The sequence below is a fragment of the Pipra filicauda genome, unplaced genomic scaffold, assembly GCF_003945595.2.
Source record: "Pipra filicauda isolate LSUMZ 115617 unplaced genomic scaffold, ASM394559v2 scaffold130_size2058158_pilon, whole genome shotgun sequence".
Classification (NCBI taxonomy): Eukaryota; Metazoa; Chordata; class Aves; order Passeriformes; family Pipridae; genus Pipra; species Pipra filicauda.
In genome coordinates, this window is record NW_024103774.1 from 1,202,386 (window position 1) to 1,218,931 (window position 16,546).

Genomic DNA, 16,546 nt, shown 5'->3' on the forward strand with positions numbered 1-16,546 from the left:
GCCCCAGTGATGGTGGCTATCATGTTCCAGGCTGAACACTAAAAGTGAAAACTGAAAGCCATTAACCGTTGCAGCTGCCAACATGTTAGGGAAACTAGGAAAGGGACTAACTTGTCCTTTTTCAACTGCAGAGGCACAGCAGTATGAATATATATACTATCTTGCAAAGCCAATTTTTTAAGGACGCAGTTTCCAAGAAAGTTAAGAATATCCCCTGGGAATATCAACATGGGGTAAGACTGCAAAATGCTATCCATGCCACTACAGGGCAAATTTTAGAAACAAATTATCATCTTGGGCAAAAACAGTTACAAGCATAAAGTCTAAAGCCAATCGGTTCTCATTTTCTTTTTTTTTTTTCCTCTTCTCTTTTGAAACATTTGTAAGTAAAACTGAATGCTTTTGAAAGAAGTCAAATAACCCTATGTGGTAAATACAGTTTGCTTGCTCTTAATTAGTATTTGTGCCCCATCCCACCTGGTGAACATTGTTTTTTCTATATTTATTTTGTAACAATCAGAATTTTGGTCCCAAAAGAAACAGTGTAAACGTGCACTTGACCATGCTTCAGGGATACACTACCCCAGGTTTAATGCAAAATTACATCTATGCTTCTATATTCCCTTGACTTCTTTACTTACACAGTTCCTTTTAAAAAAATCCATGCACCGTTGGGCTTGATATCAAGTGATATCATTAATTATATCTCAATTCCCACTCTAGTTTTAAAAAAGACCCAAAGCAATTTTATTGACAACAAGAAAAACATTGTTCTGTGCTAGAAAGATGAGCAGGAATTTAGTATTTTCTTTGTAGAAGTATTTGTTAAGGACCTCACCTGAAACCTGGGACATATCTTGAGCCTCATCTGTTTCCATTTTCCTCAAGTTATCTGAGAAGAGAGGAAGAGCCTTATGTTAATGCAAAATAACACACATACACACACAGAAAAAAAGAAAAAAAAACAACCTTACACACACATAGAAGGAGAAAGAAGGGGAAAGGAAAAGAAAAAAAAACCTTTGCTATTTAACTATAAGATTATCTGGGAAGAATAATGTATTTTTCTCTTTATTTCCTCTCTGCATACTTGCTAGAGTATCAGACTGGCGCAGACCTTGATCCTTTGAAAAACAGCATTACAAAGATTTATAAAAATATCATTACAAGCACAGGAGGACCAAATTTGTTATTTATTGTTAATTTCCTACTGCATAATAACCCAAAATGCAAACTGACTGCAACAAAATTAAGCAGAAAATTAAATGGCCCTGGGTCATTGTAGGCACAGAATTCATTCTCTTGGTTGATCCATAGTTATGTTCTTTCTAATTTACTGAGCATGCATCGATGAACCTTGAGTCAGCTTGGTGACACACGTACAATCAGCAATCAAAAAACGAAGCAATTTGCTGAAGAATGTCTCATTTACCCAGGCAGGGCTGCATATCTGAGCAGCCACCGCCACTACCTCCATTAATAATGAATACACCTCCAGCCACGGCAGATGGGCAGAGCAGCAGCTTCAGGCTTTGGCCCCTCGCTCGCCCGGGAGCCCTTCCTTCCAACCGCACCGGCTTAGCGCTGCACAGGGGAGAAGTACAGCTCCCGAAAATAGCGAAACGAGCCCAGGAGGGAAAGGGAACCCGTGCCTTCCTGTTTTGCTGACAGATGGCTAGCTCCTCGGCATGGTGAGCCATACTGGGAAGCTCCTGTCCTCTGCTTGCGAAACACCATCTTCTGAGGAGCCAGTGACCACAAGCACCAGGGAGAAGCGTGTGGAGAGTTAGTGGCGTAGAAACAAAATTCAGGTTTTCAATCAGAAGGGGACCCTGCAGGTCCCAGGGCTCGAGTGCTGGCTACAGACAGCTGGTGGCCCCTTGGATAACAGATGTGCTGCTGGAGCAGGTAGTCCCAGCACAACCTGGTCCCCACCTTGAAATATGGCATGGGCATCTGAGGTAGCCTCAGGTGGGAAGGGAACAAAGAGCCTACAAGCTCTTTGTTCAGCCATGGTATGATAGGTCACATCTTCAGCTGGTGTGGCTGGCTTTCACATCCTACCAAACAGAGAAGCTGTTCTTTGCTGTTCCTTATAACTGAGATGCCTGCCCCATCAAGCCTGTTTCCTGGAATTAAAGAAGCATTTTCTTGAGAGCTGAAGGCAAAAGAGGAGGTAGTTAAACTTTATCCTAATCTTTTTAGCCCAACTTCCACAATTCTTTTTTTTCCAAAAGAATATCTTCAACCTGCTATCCAATAAGCAGTAGTGTGAAAGCAAAACAGCCGTGATTATATTTATTAATTTCATTTTACGGTCTCCTTACTTGCCTCTAAATGTCAACAGTACATCTCAGATCCAATATACTGCTGCCCCCCCTTCCACCTTACAAATCCTGGCTTTCTCACCAGGTCCACACTAGACTTGCAAAAAGAGAGCGTGTAGACCCAAGGGCTGCAGACAGATAGGTTGTGGAACAGATTTTGGTCTATGAAGTTTGCAAAAAAAGTTGTGTATTCTCACAGAACATCTAACATGTACCATAACACTGCTTAATATCCAATAATGCCCTGTCTTTCTTTATTCTGCTCTTAAACTTTAATTCCAGACAAACAATTCGTTTAATGTCTATATATAATTCTCAGAAATTACCACAGCCACGCAAAATGCAAAAAGCCACCTTCCATTCAACGATTTGCATTAGTTCCTATGGGACTGAAGAGCTTTCAATAGGTCCATTTTTAATGAAGTAGTCAGTGGGAAATGCAGCTTCTCTTGCAGGAGGGAAAACCCTATAATTGTAGCCTGCTCGGTTACTGGAAACATGGTGTATTTATGGCAGGTGGTATGGTACAAGTGCCTTATTTCTTCAGCAACTATGACTGAACCCAAAGAAAGAAAAAAAGAAATGCCTGTGCATCTTTTACTGCCTTCAAGGGTCACCAGGCTACTGTTAATCAGTTGACTACTACACATTTTTTTACAGAGCACAGTGAACCCTAACCAACCAAATGAAACATGCCAAGAAAATACCGATCAGAAAGGAGTCACCCTCATGAAAGGCACTTTATTCCTACTGCACCTGCCTTCTCCCTATTGCTAGGGCTTCAGCAGGACTGGAAGTGACAAGGGGAGGAGGTGTAAAGGAGAAAGTTTCTTCTATTTTGTATTCCTGAATTTCCCTGCCTTTGGCATGACAAGCCTTACATTCAGCATTTCTGCAACTTAAACTGCACACTTCTGAGCTGTACTCCTTCCCGCCTCTTGCTGCCATCAGGTAGAATTCAGTTTGAAAATACTTCCCACTTCTTAAATGGAGAGGTAAACTACAGGATGGATTCTTTTGTTTGTTTGGTTTGTGTTTTTTTTTTTTTTTAATGGAGGTAAACTGGAGTACAGTTTGTTGGGGGTTTTTTGTTTTGTTTCGGTTTTGTTATTTTTTTTTGGAGTGGAATACTCCTAGCTTGCTTTGTGTGAGGTTGGATGACTACCTGTCCTGAAATACACCCGCCCTCAGATCTCACACTAACAACTTCAGGGTTTATCCTGGATTTAGGTGATTTTAAGACATTTGGCAAAGCTGATCCATTTCCCAGAGATGAAACACAGAGAGAAAATAGAGCTGGTGGAAAAGTTATGACAGAAAGATTTTTCCCCCCAAAAAATTACTTAGAACAATTAAACATTGTTCCTAAACGTAGAGTAAAATCTGTAAGTAGTAAGAAATTTATAAAAGCAAAAAAAAGAACTTTAAAAAATCCTTCAGGGTGTTTTGAATCCCTCCCAGGGGAGAACTGTACTCCTGTAGTATGCGGTAAATAATAATGAAATCCCAGTTGACTTCAGCTTTGGCTCTGTATCAGCAAAGAATACATGATAGGACATACCCCCTCCCCTCCAATTCTGCAGTGAGCCACGCATAGGTTTTGGTTCTGTGTCTGTTAAAAGGTTTTTCACACTGGACTTGAGCCTAACATGTCTTGGGCTAAATTTTAAGTGCTAAGAGTAGACTTTACTCCTTTGCCTTTGATATGCTAAATCTGTGAATAGGAAGACATGCCGTTTTTCCTCCCTTTCCTTCTCTGAAGAATCAGCAAAGACATTGTCACCGACTTTCCAGAAAACAAGAGAGCCCTATGTATGGATATGAGGATTTGCACTAAAGCATCTATTTGTTATCAATTTGTAAATTAATAAATCTTTACAAAGATTTTTCTAAAGAACAATGTTTTAGAAATGTTTATGACATGAAACCCTAAATTACTGTCTGTTGTGGTTTGGCAAGAAAAAGATGCTTTGTAATTTTTCATTGTTTAAGTTTTATCTATGAATCAAATTTGTCACTAGCATAAGAAATGTGCGTATGACTTCATTGTCTTCAATGCAGTAGCATCTGTTTAGGTTATCAGCTAATTCAGGAGCCTGAAGTTAGAAATCAAAAGCTGGGTGGGCACCTGACTGAAGCAATCTTGCTCTCAAATGCTGAACGTGTGTTGCTCTCATTTATAGCAGGAAAGGGATCAGCAAAGGTAATAACAGACAATTCTTCTATTTAGGAATACAAATAGCTTCAAAGTTTGGCCCCTTATTACAAGAAATACAAAATAGACAAAATTCCTTTCAAAATAGATGAAACTATTTCTTCAAGGTTGTTCAGATAAAGAACTCTAACCTGTACATTTTACTCTTCAGACTATGAATATCAGATTCAGAGATGAAGCTACCATAATCCTTTGGAAAAAGAATAAAATATTGCAACCTTAAGACAATTAATAATTAACACACAAAACCCCTGAAAGGCTATGTTGATTTTGTTTTAAATAAGGAAGCACCTAAGTGACCATGCTCGCACAAAAATTTGGGATTAAAGTTAGTCAGCATTTGTCCATGTTCCCACCTTGAGTCCAAAGAAAATTTACATGTGACTGATTTTCCTCCTTGCAACTCCCTATACAATATAACTTGTGCTATGCTCTAATAATATATAAAAATATTTTATATCTATATATAGATATAAAATATCAAAAAACCCTGTGAATTAGTGAGGTACTTCTCTATTTATATTTAATGTCAATTACAACAAGAAGTGGTTTTGGGACCCTTTAGAATTCCAGGTGTAAATAGGAAGAAGTCATTGCAAGGTCAAGATTTTTTAATCTTTCAGAATACAGCAAATTAATTATTTGCAAATCTTGGTTTATTATTTCATCTCCCGTTTTACAACGCAAATTCAAAAGTAAACTTCCGTGTTCAAGAAAATGAATGCTTAGAATTTATACAGTGCTTCATCAATTCGATAAAGCATGTGTAAGAATGTCAGTCCTCCTACAAACCCTGCTCTCTTAGGATATTAAAGGATCGCAAGACTGGGACATTTAAGTGATTCAGTAGAATGACCTAATCCACTGCTAAAGATGAGCCATGTTTTTACCTCTTCTGTGTTTTCCAAGCTACATATATATATACTGACTTCACTGGGACAAGCTGTGCTCCACACTCAGCACATAGTGAAACCTCATTTATAGTAAGGAAATGAAATCAGATACATTGACATTTGTGGAACCACTTTGGACTTACACCAGCACACCTAAACTCAGAGCTGTCCTTCCATCTACAGGTAGCTCTACCTCTGGTGCTGCAAGGAGCCCACAAACATATACAACATCCAGCTGCATGTTTCCTGACAATTTGTAGGTGTAGCCTTGCTGAACAGACAGACAGGTTGTCTTGGGGTGCACCTTGGGGTGCATTCCTGTCTTGAGTGCACCCCACAGGGGCAGGTCCTTTCCATGAAACCTGAAAGCAGAAAATGAGCACTCACAAAGTCTTGAAGAGCAGAAAATTAACTTTCTATAAGGGTCCTGGTATTATGCAGGTGCTTTTGCAAATATAAAAAGCGAGGAGAAGATGTGTTCCTCAGTGATGGCAGCTCTGGGTTAACTGCGATAGAACAAACGAGCAAAGAGGCAAACCCCAGCCTTGCTTCCACAGCCACCTTGGGGAAAGGCCTGACCTTGCAGCCCCCGCTTACGCAAGCTGCCCTGCGACAGGAAAAGGGACCGCTCGTGCAGGTCACTGGAACAGCCGGCCCTAATGGAGTGCTGGTGTGTGAGCACGTCTCCTCTTTGTGGTCTGTGACATGTCTCATTGGCTCCTCATCATACAGGCTGCAGCTTTACCAAATGAAAAATCCAAACCAGCAACCAAAACCATAAAACCCCAACCTGCTTTAAAACCTACACTGAAGCAAAGCTCCTAAAATGGGTCCTAGGTTCAACCACCCACGACATAGAGTTTAATAAATAAATTAACAAAGCAAAAGGAGGCTGCAGCCCTAAAAACACAGTAGAATTAAACACCTATAGCCCTTAACATACCTGACAGAAGAATGTGCACATTAAAAAGAGGTTAAGGAGTGATATGTCATCACGTACGTGTCATCAGTCTTTTGGGATTTAAGTTGGGAGTTGCATCTACCTGCAGAATGGTAGTACAGCTGCATTTCTAACTGTGCCAGAAGGTCTCAACCGAGCAGAACCAAGCCTCTTGCATCCACTGATGTCAAGGAGTATGAGGCAACAACCAAGAAAGAGGTGAATAAAGGCACCATCGTAAAAGGATTTAACATTTAGCTTCCTTTTAAATCAAAGACCTATTATATGTGTTTTTTTAAATAGGCTTGTAACCTGACATACGAATGTGCTACATATGACTGAACATTCAACAGGAAGACTGTTAAACATGGAAAAAAGGTAATCTGTACAACCAATCTTCAAATACTTGAAGAAAACTGCTAGAATCCTACAAACTAGTTTTAATTAAAAGCATCCAATATCTCAGCAAGCAGCTGATAATTAGCTTTATTATTGTAATTTAATATGCTACACTTTACAATCTCTGTGAATGACTCTACTTTAGAATTATTTTAATTCTATTTTTAATTTCCACCTCATCACACAGCTCAGTGTAAATAATAACTACAAAGCTGAGGGGTGGTCCTTTCTGAAAACTGAAAACCGAGGGTCATAATAAGCACTTTAATGTCCTTCCATTTCTGCTTAAAAAACCAAAACAAATACCTCCAGGTCTTTTAAAGGACTGCATTAAACCAGAAAAAAGGTTAAAACTAAGTGGATCAATTTCTCTCCCTCTGCACTAATTCCATATTCAGCATTTTCTACATAGTCTAGGGAGATGTTTAGTTTATTCAGTCATTTCTCTGTTCCTGCCTAGTGTAAATTCTGGTTAACTACACGAATTGACAATACAATTATGAGCATACAGTGAAATTTCAATGGAGAGCTCCTGTCTGCAAAATGAAGAAAGCACTGTAATTCAACACACAAGATTAAGAAAAGAGCTCTGCTAACAGTGCAGATGTGAAACATTTATATGTCTGGCACATGTAATATTAATTTCCATGTTAGTGAACAATTGTGAGGGTGTAAAAAGTTGTCTCAAAGATCCTACGTAATTCTCAGTTCTTTGGGAATTCTTTTTCAAAGCATTGACAAATGACAAAAAGTGCAACTTGGATCCCATTTGTGTTTTCCATACATGCTCTTCTTAGAATTCTCTGTGCTTGAGCTATATTCATGTAACAATTCATCGCTAAAGGAGACAATAAAAACAAATCCATTCTTTTATTGACTTTGTGTGCAAATTACTGGACTTGATATCATTGCAAATATGAAAAAGGTTCTTCCTTCAAGATTTTGAATTGCAACCAGAGTCATTATAAATCGTTTCCACAATATGAGAAAAATATGAAGCTAATTTTCCTAATTAAGGCCAAGTTTTATTAACTCATTAAACCCTGTCACCTTTATTCACTAAAAATCAAGCAGAAAAGTGGAATAAATTCACCATGACAAAGAAAACGCACACATTTCCATCTTATAAATAAACTGACTATAAAAGGTGAGGGGTGTAAATTAAGGCACTCAATCTAAGAACACAGCACATTCTCAAGTGGCCAAATTGAGCTCTTGGATATTTTTCCAGGGCTCTCACTCAAGAGAAGGCAAACAGCACATGAGAAACTGTGCTTTTTGTATTTATATGTATACAGGATTTAAAAAGCATAGAATGTCCTCAGCACAGCATATCTAAATATGCAACAGAGAAAACATAAAAGAATCCCTCTACATCTAGAAGTGTTATTGCCAAGTATCCTCAACAATATATCAGTAGTTAATTTGTCCAAATTATAGGAGGTTTCACTAACTGTGCTTCATGATCACAGAATTGCTTCCTAATTTCCCTCAAACTGTTCAGGCTGTTACGGATTATTAAAGGAAATTACCAGCCTGAATAAGCATATTAGACATCTGTGTGATTTTTTCCCCCTTTAAATAAACGCAAAAGTAACTCATAAAATTAAAATTAATTAGCAAGTTCCTCCACACTACATATTTGAGTTAACTCACTCTGCTTTTGCATATATTTTGGATCCAACCTACGATGGACAATTCCAGCTTTATATTGCAACTGCTCTGCTGTTCTTAGTGAGTTGAAACAAGCGGAAAAATGAAGCAATTCAGCGGGGAATCAGATCTCTCTTACAGAGCAAGTTTCTCTTTTACTGAGAAAGCTAGAGCAACTGGGATCAGAAGAAGAAATGTAAATCTTTCACATGAAATAAGCAAAATAACCAAAAGAAGCAGACAGTTCCCATTGCTTAAAAAATATGATGATACCACCGTGACTGCTCATCAACATCTGCAATCTGAATGGCCTTTTGAGGCATTTATACAAGAAGCACAAGCGTGTCATCCAGGTCCCGAACCTGCACTATCCCATCCCCATGAACTCGCAACAGCGCAAATAAAGCTAAGAACATACATGTATCTTCTCAGAACTAGGATCTACTTTTGCAGTCACTGTTGGTAATAACCTGCTTAGTGCAAACAAACCGGTAATCTCTTCTTGTGCACCAGCTTAAAGTACAGAGGAAGGTGTGTCTTAAAGGAGAAGGGTAATGCAGAAGTTGTTGCATTGTAATAACGACGCATCACAACGCTATGGTACTAACATAATTCTGTTTAAATTTAGAGAGCAAACAAAACTCTCCAAGTTGTAGTTAGGTTTATGTATTGATTACAGACATAGGGACAAAAAGCCACAGCTCACATTGGAAGCAGGGAGTTTCCCAGCTGAAGTCTGTTCCTTTTGCTGGATAGCCACCAGGCAGATAAAATTGCAGCTACTTTCGATGAGTGGAAGATATTTAAAGTAGCCTCCCATTTAAAAATTGCCATAAAGCTGACAGGACTGAGGCTGCCTGCCTGGCTTCAGATGATATTCACACTCATATCTAAATGCTGTTCCCCTGCAGCGGTGGGACGGGGAGCAAAAATAATCCTTGGATTATAGAAAAAATGCCAGTGAGGAATAGGTCTTTTCTCTTTTGACTCTTGCACTGAGTTGCAAGCATTCAAAAGGCTTCCTAGAGAATCATAGTCCCAGAAAAAAATGAACAGAGCTCTTACCTTCCACTCCTCAAGTGACATAATGTATTCCTGGTATGCTTCTTTCTTTCTGACTGATTTTATACTTGCTGGAAAAGTGGAGTTTGTCACTTGGGAGGGGAATTCCAGGGGAGCCCACTACACTGCCAGCAGAGCATCCTGCCGTACTCTCATAACGATGAAAACTTTTTCCAAAAATCCCATTACTCCTACACTACATTCTACTACTTTACTATGTTTTCTTTGGTTTAATTCTATTACTTTTAATAACAGTAGAAAGTAATGACTGGTCAAAATGTAATCAAGTACATATGTGAATCTTGACCAAAAAATAATAAAATTCACAATGGACCCAGCTCTTCTTGCACATAAAACAGAAGGAAAAAAAATCGCACAAGTCTTCAGTGGAAGTTTTCCTGACAAAGAGCCACACAACAAGCCTATGATCCATGACTTTCGATATCCTCTGGACTTTTTAAGAGAACGTTGCCAAAAATGATCTGCCAGAACAGCATAGGATTCATTATGCTCTTGTTTTCTGTTGCTGAAATACAGACTGGACCCATTTCCTTGTTTTCTGCAAGATTGTGGTGTTAGTGTAAGAAGTACCTAAGCTCAAATAATATATGCCTGGAAATGTTTTTGGCTTCCTTTTGAAATTATCCAATTTTAATGATGAGAAAGAAGTTTTGCATTGTTGTAAAACTCTGTGGATTGATTCTCCAGTTACATTTCTGCATTGCTATGCAGGGGAAGTGGCAGGCAGACCAGGTTTTTGGTATTAAGGTCTACAAAGGAAAGCAAAACTACTATAGTAATGCTGAGATGAAGACTATTGCATTTTTTTACTGTACACTGCATGTAACAAAAATGACAAAGGTATTGTTCGTGCTTATGTAAGGCAACCAGCAACCAGATCATTCCTGGAGGAAGCACTGGCAGCTGGGAGCAGAGGTGGAAAGTCAGAGGTGTATGACAAGCTTGTCTCTACTGCAGCTCCTGAGTATGGGACCTACCGAAAATACATCAACTCACTTTGCTCACTTGGAGTTAAGCAGCCACCCTGAGAAATACTCTGCTGAGATAAATGATGCACAAAGGAACAGTGTCTAAGCTTTTTCAGTTACTGTGGCCATGAAGGGCAAAGAAACAAGAGTCTTCTCTCCTGTCTTCCCATTATTACATTGGCCCAGAGAGATTAGTGATCTTTCTACCTCTTTAAATACCAGGGTCCACCAGTCCTTTCTGACTGAATTAGGACAGCTAGTACAATTTCACATTATGCCTCTGCATTCCTGTCATTTCACCTGGAAGTCATATCCAGTAGGTAGAGGACTTTTGCAGGTATCAGTGCATTAGGTTTGAAATCCTGGCTGTTGAGGATGACCAGCACTGGACTTCCATTGGCTTCCGTCTGGTCAGCCTTCTCACTCAGTGGATAAACCTGATTTCTCCTTGGCTTTTTATGTTAAATTTACCTTGTCATTAGAGATAAAATTTCTATTTCTATTTTCACTCTACACTTACAGTATATCAAGTTCTGAGTTCTGTATAATTTACTCCAAAAAAAAAAAAAAAGGAAAAAGAAAAAAAGCACATGGATAGTCACCAATATTAATATTTGTGAGAAAACCTTTAAGGTCGGGTGCAAGTCTGGGGTAATAGAAGTGTGAACTAAGTAAACTGCAGAGCTCTGCAGTATTTTGGACACTTCCCCCCACACACAGTTCTCCTAAGGACAGCCACGATAAGGACAACTCTCATTTTAAGAGCTCTTGGTCCTGCACTTGGTCTACACTTAGTTTCTTATATCCCCAGGCATCAGCTTCAAAGGTTTGATAAAGGCATAAGGCATACAGCCATTCAACTAAAACTTGGCAGAGTTTTTATAGATTACTAGTGATCTAGTATCTTAAGGGGGTGGAGGGCATAGGTCTGTGTAAGCATTATATCCTGTACTTTTAATTCTGGTTTTAGACAAACATTTTTAAGTCAAAATCAAAGCAGAGCATACAATATTAGAAAGAAACTTCTGCTTGTAAGCAATGACACCTTTTGGAAAACAAATCTAGTACCAACTACTGTATGCTACTGTTATATTGATCCATGAAGAAGAATACTGGGCATCACATGAACAAATCTATTCCCACTTTTTGGACTTACAATTTCCTTCAGTAGAGAAAAAAAAAAAAAACCAAAAAACAGTTACCTAAGGGCAAAAATGTGGTTTGGAAAATTCAGAAGCAACTCCATTTTCATATAAGAATGTCATCTCATTTTTCTATTTCACTAAGGCTCCAAACACGTTAAACTACGCGATTCACCAGCAAGGTGAGAGAGCAGTGCCACAAGCAACTCAGAATGTGCCCCTGTGCTTAGCTGATTATCCAGATAAAGTCTTTCCAAGTATTTAAAAGGAATTTTAGTACCTATTTCTAAATGCAATATATTAATATGCTTTTTCTTTACATTTCAATGATAATTTATAATGCTTAATAGAGAGTCATACTACATGGTACTCCAGTATGCATGTGAGTTACAATTGATGTGAGCAGTCAACCGAAGCTAACAGAGTGCGTCTTTTAAAGGATTTGGACCTTACAATGCATTACAGCTTCAAAATTTGAAACGAAACTATTAAAGTCTGGCAAATAGGTTGCTAATGTGAACGCATGAAAAATAATCAGGGTTATATACCTGGTTTATTTCATTTAGGGTTTTTTTGGACAGTAAACACATACAGATGTAGCTTTGGTGGCATGCAGATATTGAAAAGAAAAATGAGTAGTCAGGAAGATCTAATTCTAACTTCCGATCCCAACATAAAGTCCTTTGATAATATTGCTTACACTTACATGTGTAAGCAGACTCAGGGAAAGGAAAAACAGAAAGAAAAAGAAAAAAGAAAGGAAAAGTAAAAAGAAACAACATTATATTCCTCTACAATAATTTATACAGGTTAAGTCAGTGGCCATACCAGTCTAAAAATTCTTGCATCTCACAAAAATCTCATTTTTTGAGATAATTTGCAATGATACACTACAAAATTTTCTGACACGGTATTATTCACTTTTAACAATGTGGAAAGCAGAATACTTTGCACAAAGTCTGGCAGCATTACCATACCTTCTAAACCAAGGTAGAAAAGTAATCCAAGTAGTAATCAGGTTTCTTCAAGCACAAAATTAAAAGTTTCCTTAGAACGGACTGCTGCAGTGGGAACTCGTTTCTTCACAAACACAGTTTCTAACTATGCACATCTTCTTTAACAACGACTACGGAGCGAAATCGTCACTTCACAACAGAGAGGGTAACTTTGCGGAACAGGGTGAAAGAGAACCTCCAGCTGTGACAGGCTGTATGGCAAGAAGGAAAACTTCTGGTAGCACCGCTATTCGGAAGTCAGCAACTTCTCCTCTAAAGCCTTTCCCCTCAGGCGCACTGGGGCTGCTAATTTTAATATTTCCTAACAGTTTTGACAACCTCCGTATCTGCCTCCCCTCTGCAAACTACGGGCGCAAGCAACTGGAACTCGGGCTTTGAATGAACCGAAGTGCTGCGGCTGACTCGAGGAGGCAAACACAACACCGGTCCGCTCTTGAGTCAATGTACACCCCCTTCCCGGCCAGCTCCTCATGGCTACTCATCTCTAAAATTTTAAGGAAGCACTCAAAAACGCCTGGATTTACACACAAGCTGCGGATCAATGTTTCCAAACTAAAAAAAAAAAAAAAAAAAAAAAAAAAAAAAAAAAAAGCGGGTGGGACGTAGAACGTAGAGAAGGGGAAGAAATAGATAGGATGCGATGGGATGGGAGGACAGGGACCGGGCTCCGCAGTCTCACACTTAACGCTACCGGCAACCCCTCCTGACCCGCGCACCGCAGCCGCCCGGGGCTGACCCGCCACCCCGGGGGCTGGGGCTGGTGCCCGCCCGGGACCCCCCGCCCCGCGGTACCTGCTACGCCGAGGCCGGGGCGGGCGGCAGCAGTGGCGGCGCCGCTCCATGTACCGGCGCTGCCCCGCGGGCGGAGGCTCGGCGCCCGGTCCCTCCCCCCCTCTCCCGCTCTCCCGCCCGCCCCGCGCGGCCCCCGCCCGCTCCGCACCCGCGCACGCCCCCGCCCCGGCGGGAACGGGGCAGGAGTCGAGGCCGTGCCTGGGACGGCGACGGTGTCCGAGGGGCTTTACCTGGCGAGGTACCTGCTGCCGGGGCGCCCCGCCGGCTGCGCGCAGCTGGAGGCGCGGGAGAGTGGCCGGGCTCCGCACCGCCCCGCCGGGCGCTCCCGGCACCGGGCTCATGCGGGTCTCCCAGCGCGGCGGGCAGCGGCCAGGCACAGCGATGCGGCCGGGAGTCAGCTGTACACATCCACCTGTAACGCTCCAGAGCTCAGGCTAAGGGCTCTGATCATCCTCCTATACTTCAACACAGGCATTCGCGTCCCGCGCTTTTTAAGCTCTTGAATTTAACCACCGGACCAGAACTTAAGCAACTTACTTAAAATCGGTGGCAGAGACAGTCACTGAAATGCTTATGCTTCAGACCAGACGGCACGGCAAACCTGATGGAAATTACTCATGCTTGATAATTAAGCAGATACACACTCTGTGGAGGATCAGGATCTCTTTTTTTTTTTTTTTTTTTCTGTGCTTCAGTTCCTCGTTTGCAAGATGAGGATAATAATACGTCCTTTCTCACATCCTATCTTTATATTTGCTCCCATATGAGAAAAAAATTAGACATAACTTTGTGCATGTTAGTAATCTCATTGACTTCAACTGGACAATTCAGAGCCAAAAAATTAAGCAAGCACATAAGCATTGGAAAGATGAGGAGCTTAGAACACAAGCTCGTTGAAATTGTCTACTACTTATTAAAAGTTTATACTGTACAGCAAAATTAGGTCTCCGAGGCTAAGTTGTCCTCCTTCTAGAACAGAAACGGCAGGACTATACCTGGGGATTTTTTTCAGTCACTCCTTCCCTCAGAGAGGCTCTGCAGACGTGATTGCTGTGTTCTTCACAAACTAGGGTAGTACCTGGATATGTTTGAGATGAACCAGGTATACCTTGTGCTTCACAATTTTATTTATTTTTCACACTGTGTCTTTAAAGAGATGCAGAACCCTCTTTCTACTATAACTTATAAGTAGACTTTATGGATTTGATAGTGTTGAAACTTGGAGGAAAATTCTCCTCATATTTATTCCAGAAGACCGCCATGTCTTCCAGCAGGTTTGCATACAGGGATTCAAGTGCATTTGGCCAGTGGAATCACACCCTGGCAGTAAAAAGAAAGAGATTTAAAAAATATCCGCAAAAAGATCCATTAAAAGGTGCCACCATGTACTTAGCAGATAGTACCTTTCTCCAGCAAATCGCAAAGAGCTCAGCCTCAGCAGGACTGGGAATACAGGTGGTCACACCTACTTCAAAAGCAGAAGCTGCTTAACTCAAGGGAACACAGCAACTTTCCACAGATACATGCCTTTGGATACTTTGAAGTAAAAGGACCAACCCTCCACTGGGGAATGGCTCTTTCAGCAGCTCTTTGCTGCTCTCCTGTGCTTCAGCTGCCATAGGGCCCCTGCACTCCAGCGCACCAAGGGGGAACTGATTTGGCATGTATTTTTTAATGCAGGTTTCACACTGCACAAGCCACGATGTCTCGTTAAACATTTGATACAAATGTTAAGACCAGAATTGAGTTGCTAGACGTGTGTGAGCTGAGCCTGCTAAAGTCCAATCTTGTGAATTGTAAAGGATCTTCTGCAACCCACTGCATTTAGGTTTGTTAACAGCTCGTAGGAGCTCTCTGCACTTAGTAGATGGTGCGGAAGATCCTTTTAAGGCTGAAGCCCTGGAGAAGGAGCAGCAGTACAGCCACGGCAGCACTGAGCTCACTGGTGGCAGACTGCTCTCATGTACAGCAAGTTTCTTGCTGGGAGAACAGCAGTGGGCATTCTGAAGGGAGGTCCACTGTCCCAGTGATGCTTACCAAGTCCAGAACTACTTTGAAAAGATCTGTTAAGGGATAGTTACAGATATACACTTAGGCACTCGCCTGAGGAGCCAGATTCTACAAGCCTTTTCTTGCACTATTTCTACTGACATTATCGGGAATTTTGGATAAACCAAAGTGGGTTGTAAAGGATATAAGGTAGAGACAGGTATGGCAAAAGAAAAAAAAAAAAAAGAGTGGCCTTATAGTTGTCTAATTCACTGCCAGGCGAAATCTACTTGAGAGACTTTTCCATTGTTATCAGATTTACAGTGGGAAGCATCTAACAAGGCTGCATAGTGAATGGTTTCCTTCAGATTTGTTCTTAAATACAAATAGAAATTGTTAATGCAGGAGGTACTATATTTCTACTGCTGTGTATTATCATTTACCATTTATTCCTTTCTACAGCGGTCTTACCAACTGGAATCCTCAAAACGGTCAGCATGCCACATTCGTGCTGCTTCAGTCCATTACCAGACAGGTGCTGATAATTAAATAGAAAAGTACAGCAGAAATTTTTTGCAAATTGAGAACCAATAAAAAAGTGTTAAGCACAGAGCGTGCATATTAGGTGCAACAGCTGGAGTGTGCCAGGCAGGTGCTTCTCTCGCCTTTCCACCAAAAAAATTATGTTTAATTATTCAGAGAATTGCCTGGGCAGAGTGTCCAGAGGCTTTGCTTGCGGAATTGTGAACGTACTGGGTGAGTAGTTCCCATTCAGTTTGGGAAACACAAGTTCTGATCAAGATGAGGATAGTGAAGATTTATTAGAAACATGTTAAGTTTCCAGAGGCACAAAAGGGTAATGGATATTGTCTTCTACAGCCAGAAATCTCCCTCAAACCATGCCTTCTACTCTAATGCTAAGTGTGACCAGGTTGTTTCACAATCCTTATCGTAGCTGTTCTCTCACCCTGAGAACCCCCCCACAGGACTATTTTGCTCTCAAGAAGGCTCTTCACACTTTGCAGTGCCACAAGTGCTTAAGAAAATAGCATGGACTTCACACTAAAGGGTTGGTTGGCAGCTATTTGAAGACAACATAGGAAATACAGCTCATTGCTCTGAATCCACA

The 16,546-nt window shown here is 40.7% G+C and overlaps 1 protein-coding gene across 3 annotated transcripts in view; it reads right to left on the bottom strand.

The window, feature by feature from the left end:
• The window catches only part of IKZF1 (IKAROS family zinc finger 1), a 125,062-nt gene that overhangs the window by 54,993 nt on the left and 53,523 nt on the right, over positions 1–16,546 (bottom strand). For all 3 annotated transcript variants that reach the window (XM_039378189.1, XM_039378190.1, XM_027743641.2), the window contains one exon: positions 839–892. In XM_039378189.1, the coding sequence (XP_039234123.1) occupies positions 839–892 (54 nt within the window). The remainder of the gene's footprint in view (positions 1–838; positions 893–16,546) is intronic.